General features: G+C 47.5%; 1 protein-coding gene across 2 annotated transcripts; it reads left to right on the top strand.

Annotated features, from left to right (window-relative positions):
• Positions 1-1,311: 1,311 nt before the first annotated feature.
• Positions 1,312-8,693, top strand: COX6C (cytochrome c oxidase subunit 6C). 2 transcript variants are annotated; one of them, XM_087825304.1, is made up of 4 exons: positions 1,312-1,365; positions 2,760-2,888; positions 4,556-4,684; positions 8,573-8,693. In XM_087825304.1, the coding sequence occupies exons 2-3, from the start codon at positions 2,775-2,777 to the stop codon at positions 4,667-4,669; spliced, it is 228 nt and encodes a 75-aa protein (XP_087681430.1). In that variant the 5' UTR covers positions 1,312-1,365; positions 2,760-2,774; the 3' UTR covers positions 4,670-4,684; positions 8,573-8,693. The 2 variants fall into 2 exon arrangements, with proteins under 2 accessions (XP_087681430.1, XP_087681431.1); XM_087825305.1 differs by lacking the exon at positions 1,312-1,365 and adding an exon at positions 1,586-1,654.
• The last annotated feature ends 289 nt before the right edge of the window (positions 8,694-8,982 follow it).

Here is an 8,982-nt window from a genome sequence, read left to right as displayed (position 1 = left end):
GAACATAGTAAGTGCTCAGTAAATACTTTGTGCACACCTGTCCCGCGGCAGGGCCCGCGCACACCTGCACACCTGTCCCGGGGCAGGGCCCGCGCACACCTGCACACCTGTCCCGCGGCAGGGCCCGCGCACACCTGCACACCTGTCCCGGGGCAGGGCCCGCGCACACCTGCACACCTGTCCGCCGCAGGGCCCGCGCACACCTGCACACCTGTCCCGGGGCAGGGCCCGCGCACACCTGCACGCCTGTCCCGGGGCAGGGCCCGCGCACACCTGCACGCCTGTCCCGGGGCAGGGCCCGCGCACACCTGCACGCCTGTCCCGGGGCAGGGCCCGCGCACACCTGCACGCCTGTCCCGGGGCAGGGCCCGCGCACACCTGCACGCCTGTCCCGCGGCAGGGCCCGTGCACACCTGCACGCCTGTCCCGGGGCAGGGCCCGTGCACACCTGCACACCTGTCCCCCGGGGCAGGACCCGCGCACGCCTGTCCCGCGGCAGGGCCCGCGCACACCTGCACACCTGTCCCGGGGCAGGGCCCGCGCACACCTGCACACCTGTCCCGGGGCAGGGCCCGCGCACACCTGCACACCTGTCCCGGGGCAGGGCCCGCGCACACCTGTCCACGGCAGGGCGGCGCGCAGCCGGTGCGCAGTGTTGGCCGAGTCCGCACCGTGGATCCCGCGTCCCAGCGCAATGCCGTGGGAATCCCGGCTATTTCAGCGACCACCACGCCCCCCCCCCCCCCCCCCCGAGCATAAGAGCCTCACCCTTACCCGCCTCTTTCTAATAAACTTCCCGCCGCTTTCCTTTAAAACACTCGTGTTTTATTTAAAAACCCCGCACAATCCTTCCATCAAAGCTTGCGCAGCCCTGCGGGAAGCAGTTCCGCGCGCAGCCCGGAGCTGTGCTGGCCGTCCACGCTGCCCCGGCGGGCCGGGCTCCTGGGGCCCAGCCCGCGCCCACCCGCGCCCAGCCCGCCCGTGCCCGCCGCGGGAGCCCTGCGCGGAAGGCCGGTCGGTGCGCGAGGTCGGGCAAGCGTGGGCCCCGGCGACGCGCACTGTTTGTACATTTGAAAAAATTACACATTAAATATCTGAGCTCTCCACTAAGTTCATGTCAACTCTGTATTAGTGAAATTAATATCTCCAGCTTATTAAGGAAACCGACTCAGAAGGTCAAGTCCTAAGTTGAAGGTCACACAGTCTAACCGCGCAGGTGAACTTCCGCCCTGAGCGGCAGGAGGCGCGCCCGAGGCCTTTTGAACTCCTCCGGCCACCGTCGCGGGTCCTCGCCGCCGCCGTTCCTGCGCCTGCGCGCTGCTGCGGCGGCGTCCATTCTCCACCGGGAAGGACGTTGGCGCTGCGGTTAGTTGTGTCGCCTCCTTGTGCCGGGCTCGGGTCCCCAGAACTGCCGCCTCCTGCCGCTTGCTCTCAGTCGGCCTCGGGGTCGAGGCGTGACTCGGCCTCTCGGCGGCCGGGGACCTCGCACCTCTCGCCCGCGTCGCCCCCCGCGCGACCCCCGCCGCGGGCTCCGGCCTGGGCGAGGGTCCCGCGGGGGCCGCTCTGGGGCCTCGAGGAAGCCGCGGGGCCTGGCGGACGGCGGGCCTGGCCCCGGGCCGCTGCCTTTCCCCGCAGGGCCTGTGACCTTGGCCAGGTGACCCGGCCTGTCGGGCCCCAGGGTCGCCCTTACTCGGCATCCCGGGCGTGAGGGGGGCGCCCGCGGGGCTGCGCGCGGCCGGCGCTCGCGGCGCGGGAGCGGTTGTGCGGGGTCCGCGTCTGCGGCGGGGGGAAGCGCGGGTACCTGCCCCCTCGCCCCGGGAGGGAGGGAAGGAAGGCGGGTCTGCGGGGACGGCCCGCGCCTCCGGGCCGTGGAGCCCCGGGATCAGGCCGCGCCGCGGTCTCGGGTGGGCCCTGGGGCACTGCTGGGCTCCTGCCCGAGTTTCAGTCGCTCCGTGTGCCCTGTGTCCTCCCCCGTAAAGTGGGAGTAAAAACGTGCTTCCCGGGGCTCTCGGAGGTCGAGGGCGTTGGTAGGAGGGTCAGCCCGGAGCCTCTGCGCGCCTCCCCTGCGGCTGGGAGAGGCGGCGGTGGCGCTAGTACGCGGCTCGTAGGCGGTTGTGCCGCAGTTATCGTTGAGGGTAGTCGTTCAGCACGTGAGGGGGGTAGATGAAGCAGGCGTGGGGTTCAGAGCAAGTCACCCCAAGAGGTGCCTCTGGTGTGCGGATTGTTTGAGCTAAGGGCAGTTTTAGCTTCAGGCCCAAGGTAAACTTCTGCCTCCTCCCTTTACTTAGAACTTTAGTCCGGGGTCTTGCCCATAACAAGAGATTATCATCCGTAATCTCTTTTGGACCCACTTACATGGCCGCCTAACTTTTATTTACTAAACATCTATTCTAAACCTGCTATGACCCTTTGAAGCCCCCAGGGTGTTTGTTACCTCACCCCTAGCTCAGGATGTCATACCTAGATCCCCCCTTCTCTCTCTGAACCTCTCCTGCATGTGGGGTTCCCCTACATGTGCATATATTAAATTCAGTTATTTTCTGTAGCTCATCTGCCTCATGTCTATTTGATTATTAGACCAGCCCGAAGATCCTTGAGGGTAGAGGAGAGTTCCTCCCCGATAAGCCTAAGAGGCTTTGTGGGAGGAATCAGTAACACTCCATCCTTCCTGTGCCTCCCTATGTACTTAAATGCATTATGCATAAGAATTCTTTAGATACTTATGTTCTAATTGTATATTTTTTATTTTTTCTACCAAGGATAATATAGCTACCATGTCTTCTGGCGCTTTGACAAAACCTCAGATGCGAGGCCTTCTGGCCAAGCGTCTGAGATTTCACATCGTTGGAGCCGTAATTGTATCCCTGGGGGTTGCAGCTTCCTATAAAGTATGTATATTTGGTTTCTTACTTTGTGCTTGTGGTCCCAAATGTATTTTAAATTTAAAAATGTATTTTATCTTCATAAGCAATTTAGAGTCTTAAACTCTCTTTAATGTGCTTCCTTCTGTTATAGTAAGAAGCTAGGAAGATTCTAGGGTAATCAGAATAGGGAAACGAAGATAAACAGTAGTTTGTGGCCACCAAGTAAGTCCTACCTTCCCTAAGCCAAGGACGTAGAAGGGTAAATGCTTTGCATTTCTCCTCCCCAGCCAGAGGGTAAATAGCTTAAATCACACTGCTCAGGGAGTCAGGTAACGGAAATCCAATTAGGGCCATTTGCCAACCACACCCAAGGACAGACAATTAAGAGAAAGATCTTATTTTGGTATATCTGCATAAAGCTAATGGATTATCCTATTGATCTGCCCCTAAGACCTCCCCTAAATGCCCAGCCTTTAAAACCCCTGAAAATGAAGGTGCCAGTGTGCTCTCCCCACCATCCCAGGAGAGCATGCCAGGGCCATTTCCTCCCCTTTGAGGGGATCTCACCAGACTTGTGACCACGGGGGCAATGGGCAGTAGCAGCTCGTCCCGTGCTTATCCCCTGAACCTGTCTCCAAGGCCCCCTTCTCTCTCTCTGACTTCTCAGTGAGCCTAAGCACCCCAGTTGAGACTCTTCAGTGTGCTGGCTGAGGCTCTGACCACTGAGCAACACCGGCCAGGGCAAACAACAGAAGTTTTATTTTCTGTTCTGGAAGCTAGAAATCCAAGGTGGATTTGCCTCTTCTTTCTATGAGAGAGTATGGAAAGGGCCCATGTGATAAGTTACCTTGCTGGTGCTTGACCAGGAAGTTCTAAACTGGCTAATTAGGATTGTTTCTGGCCCTGGCTGGTGGCTCAGTTGGTTGGAATATCATTCGGTACACCAAAAAGCTTCAGGTTTGATTCCTGGTCAGGGCACATACCTAGGTTGGGGGTTTAATCCCCAGTCAGGGCGCATTTCGGAGGCAACCTATTGATGTTTCTCTCACATTGATGTTTCTCTGAAGTCAAGGAACATATCCTCTGGTGAGGATTTTTAAAAAAAGTTTCCAGAAAAGGTTGAAACAGCAATTAGGTCAGGTCTTATATCTAGGTTTGGTATCCTGGGCTTTAGCACAAGTGCCTTTTGTGCCCATGGCTTTCCTTTTTGACAGCACTTTCAAGAATTGTTGCCACAGGAGAAAAAGAATTGTTGCAGGAGAATTTCATTTTAACACTTTGCCTTGTATAGATTTTAACCTGCCTTTCTATAAATAAAATTTGTGTGGCAAAATGCACATAATAAAATTTAACCATTTTTAAGTGTATGGTTCAGTGGTATTAAATACATTCAAAATGTGTAATCTTAGATTTCTGGATATCTTCCTTTGGCTCCTGCCAGTCTACCATCCTCCTCCAACCAACACAGATACCCAGCAAGGAATTATACCTCCCTAGGCAGTGAAGGCCCTTCTTGCCCTGAGGCTTCTTTCCCTTTCCTTGCATCTGTGTGAATGCCCCCATCTTTTGTCTTAGGGAATACAGTGGTTAAGTTAGAGGTGAACACAAACGTATTGTGATTTATGTTGTCTTTAGATAATAAATTTTAATAATCTAAAAAATAAGCCATAATGGGATGTGCTATTTTATAGTTTGGTGTGGCTGAACCAAGAAAGAAGGCATACGCAGATTTCTACAGAAATTATGATTCCATGAAAGATTTTGAGGAGATGAGGAAGGCTGGTATCTTTCAGAGTGCAAAGTGATCTTGGAATGTAAAGGTAATATGAAGTTACTGTTTAAAAACTTCTTAAAATTGTGGTACAATACAAATAAACCTTAATCTTAACTATTTTTAAATGTATAGTTCAGTATTGTTAAGCACATTCACATTGTTGTACAACCAATCTATAGAACTCATGTTGCAAAACTGAAACTCTACCCATTTAAACAACTCTCCATTCCCTCCCATTCCTGGCAACCACCATTTACATCATACAATATTTGTCGTTTTGTGACTGACTTATTTCACTTAATGTAATGTCCTCAAGGTTCATCTGTTACAGTATGTGTCCGAATTTCCTTTTTAAGGCTAAATATTCTATTTTATGTATATACCATATTTGTTCACTTATCCAACAGACACTTGGATTGCTTCTGTTTTTTTGATTTACTTTGAATAATGCTGGTATGATGTTTATAAATAATCTCTTTGAGACCCTGCTTTCAATATTTTTGAGTAAACACCCAGAAGCAGAGTTGCTGGATCATGCAGTAGTACTATTTTTAATTTTTTAAGGATCTGGGATACTATTTTACATAGTGGTTGGGCCATTTTATGCTCTAGCAATAGTGTAAAAAGGGTTCCCATTTCTCCACATCCTCAGCAAACTTGTTTTCTGTTTAATGATGTTGAGCATCATTTATCATGCTTGTTGGCCATTTGTGTATATTCTTTGGGGAGATGTCTGTTCAAGTCCTTTGCCTGTTTTTAATCTGTCTCGTATACTTACTTTAATTTGGAACTCCCATTGCAGGCCTAGTAGTAATGAACTCCATATCCTTTCGCTTTTCTTTAGCTGGGAATGCCTTTAATTTCTTCCTCATTTTTGAAGGACAGTTTTCCTGGATATAGTATTCTTCTTTGACAGTGTTTTTAAAATATTTTATCCAACAGCCTTCTGATCTGCAAGGTTCATGCTGAGAAATCCATTGATAGTCTTACAGAGGCTCTGTTGTAGGTTGTGAATCGATTTTTCACTTGCTGCTTTCAAGATTCATTGTTTTTGGTTTTTGACAGTTTGATTATGTGTCTTGGTGTGGATCTCTTTGGGTTCATCCTACTTCAGGTAACTTCTTATATTTGTATATCCATTTCTTCAAATTTGGGGAGTTTGGGCTATTGTTTTTTCAAGTAAGTTCTCTGCCCCTTCTCTGCTGCTGGGCTTCCGTAATGCATGTGTTGGCCTTCTGGTGTGTCCCATAAGTTCTTTAAGCTCTGATTTACTTTTCCTTTTAATTCTTAGACCCAGTTGTTGAAATTAACCGTTTTCAGGTTTGCTGAATCTTTTTGTTTGTTGAACCCCTCTAGTGAATTTACTAATTCAGTTACTGTATTTTCCTGTAGAATTTTGTTTTTTTAAAAAAGGTTTTTCTTTGTTGATATTCTAATTTTGTTCATGTATGGTTTTCCTGGTTTTGTTTAGTTGTCTGAGTTCTTAAGTTCGTTGAGCATATTTAAGACAGTTGTTTTTGCCCGGCCGGGCGTGGCTCAGCTGTTGAGCCTCGACCTAGGATCCAGGCGGTCAGGGTTCGATTCCCGGTCAGGGCACATGCCCGGGTTCTGGGCTTGATCAATGACTCTCTCATCATTGATGTTTCTGTCTCTCTCTCCCCCTCTCCTTTCCTCTCTCTGAAATCAATAAAGATATATTTTAAAAAAAAGACAGTTGTTTTAAAGTCTTTGTCAAGTAAATCAGAGGCATGTGCTTTTTTTCAGTGTCTGTTTCTGGAGATTTATTTTGTTCCTCTGAATGGGTCATGTTGCTCTCTTTATGTCTTGTGATCTTTTGTTGAAATTTAGGCATTTGATTAAACAGCCACCTCTCCCATTGTTTTCAGACTTGCTTCATGCAGGAGGTCTTAACAGCCTGGCATAAACCTTAGGGTCCTGTCAGACTTTTTCTGGGGACATGTTTTACCCTAGCCTTTGCTGGTGCTTTTTGTTCTAGTTCCCGCGTATACTCAGTTGCTTTTAAGAGTCTCACCCCTAACTAGCCTTAGCTGTTCTTTTGTATTCCTCATTGTTGCCCATGAGTCTGCAGTCCCTCTGCAGATCTTGGGTCCTGAGACCCATCACTGCTTTCAGCAGCTTTCAGGCTGATATCTAGACAATGTCACCATTCCCTTCAGAGTTCTGAGATAAGCTAGAAAACAGTCCCTAAAACAAGCCAAAATGTTACAAGCAAGTTCCTCTCCTGTCCTGGGGGAGAAGCCAGGAATTGGCTAGGTTCCTCCTGACCACATTGCTGCACTGAGGAAAGGGGGAGGAAAACATTCATGAAATTTTCTTCTGTTTTCAGAGGCTTTTTCTTGTGTACGTGTTTGCTCGATTGCAGCAGCTTCATAACTGATTTCTCGAGTTCTCATAAAGACACATTGGTCCTTAATATTGGTGCTTTTTCTGTGGGGGTGGGAGTCTGGAACTTCATAGCCCACCATCTTGCTGACTTAGGTTCAAAATTATTTCACGTTATGCTATTGCTAAATTGGCATTAGGAAAATCACACTTTTTGAAGTGCTTTAAAAAAAAGTTTTTGACACCTTTTGTTAGTTGGGTGTGTGTAAGTGACTTGGTGGCTTCTCATAGGTTTTGGTTTGGTCTGTCATATCTACAAAGTGTTTATGCATAATGGACAGTGTGAATTAAGGTTTTAGATCTAAAAAGGACCAAAGGGATTGTGTGCTGATGAAAGGTCATCCACTAAATTGATGAGAAAGCATGTGTCAGGTACCTGATGAAACTATTCATACTCAGGAATCTTTATCATTCATGTATTGTTTACTTAAGATCAACAAAAAAGGAAGATTGAACAATATAAGTAGAGTTAAAGATTCTCTCCACCACTCCAGTGTGAGCTTGATGTGACAAGGGGAGTGTGAATGAATATTTTTTTCAGGCAGACTGTACCCGAATGAGCACTCCAAATGCCGTATGTGTATCTTTCCCAAGGTCTGGGGTTTGTTTGGAGGAGCCCTGCTACTTTGGGCTTAGATCACTTTTTTGAAAGACTCTCAAGGGTCATTTTGAAAAAGTAACTTTTGCCTAATGGAAGATTCAGTTCTGTAATCTGTTTCTATAGTTACTTATCTTGAGTATCTGAAATGCAGATAGATGCATGCACTAATTAGCCATAGAAATACTTAGAAAAAGTACAGAGAAAAAATAAAGAGAACTTTATTTTCAGTTGTTGGAAAATTGACGGGGAATTATGCCCTTTTCATACCTATTAGGTCCATTGGAAATGATAATTTCACAAAGTAACATGAAGAGATTATTAGGAATGTTAAGGACAATCTATGTTAAATTACATAAAAGATCACTGAAGGTATAAAGGTCAAGAAAATGGTGGTGGTTCTGTGTGGAACCTTAATCTTAATGTTGCTGTTTTCTTATAACTGAAATTTTCAGATTTTCCACAGTGGGTATGCATTTCATGGTTAGATGTTAACAGGATGACTTCAAATGTTATATTTTTATATTTTTTATGTGAGAAGTTACTTGTGTTTAAAAACAAGAAAGACTGATATGGAGACAGAAACAGAAATTAGAACAGGTGGGCTGCTGCTTTTAAGAAGAGTACATGGGTATGAGAAGGGAATTGGGGGCAGGGACTTAAGAGAAAAGCAAAGCAAAACAGAATTTGGAAAGTGAAAGCAAAAAGCCACAGTAAGGTGTGGCAATGCCCCACATAGAAAAGAAGCTGGTCAGGGAGCTTGGTGGAGAAAGGACCTTGAGCCCAGGTAGCCTGAACTGGGCTGCTCCTGGGCTAAAGGTGAGCGAGCAAAGTGTGGGCCACTAGTAGGAACAGACCTCAGGTGACCTCAGGGGTGGTGAGATATTGAGAGAACGCTTGTCATTAACTTAGCCACTGTGTTTTTCTCCGCAGAATTTCTTTAGGTTGAATTCCATGGAAGCTTGTCACTGGCCTGTGTTCCTGAACTATGAAACATGAATATTTGAGCTGAGGGATGTTTCTCTTGATAAATAAACAATTAAGAAATACTGTGGATAGTAAGTCTTTGTTCAGTTATTCTTAATGATGTAATTTGGGGCACTTGCATCAGAATTGGTTAGGGATTTTAACTGTTTATGAACCTTACTAAGGTAACTTAATTTCAGTATTAAAAATTTCATTATTTTAGCACATTTTTTATTACTCTGATGTTTTGCCCATTTTGTTGAGATATGTTGCCAAGTAGAGTTTCTTGGTCCTGGGTCATTGGGTCAAGGAGTCTGCATAAGCCGACATGACTGTTGTACTATGGGCTGTTAGAAGAGACAGGGACCATCTTTGCA

The sequence above is a fragment of the Miniopterus natalensis genome, chromosome 16, assembly GCF_054644295.1.
Source record: "Miniopterus natalensis isolate mMinNat1 chromosome 16, mMinNat1.hap1, whole genome shotgun sequence".
NCBI lineage: Eukaryota > Metazoa > Chordata > Mammalia > Chiroptera > Miniopteridae > Miniopterus > Miniopterus natalensis.
This window is presented reverse-complemented; position numbering and strand designations above follow the sequence as displayed.

Excerpts from the sequence above, each read along its gene's own strand:
- COX6C (XM_087825304.1), top strand. The coding sequence starts at position 2,775 with ATGTCTTCTGGCGCTTTGACAAAACCTCAGATGCGAGGCCTTCTGGCC. Across the intron at positions 2,889-4,555 it reads GGGTTGCAGCTTCCTATAAA|TTTGGTGTGGCTGAACCAAG; the intron begins GTATGTATATTT and ends GCTATTTTATAG.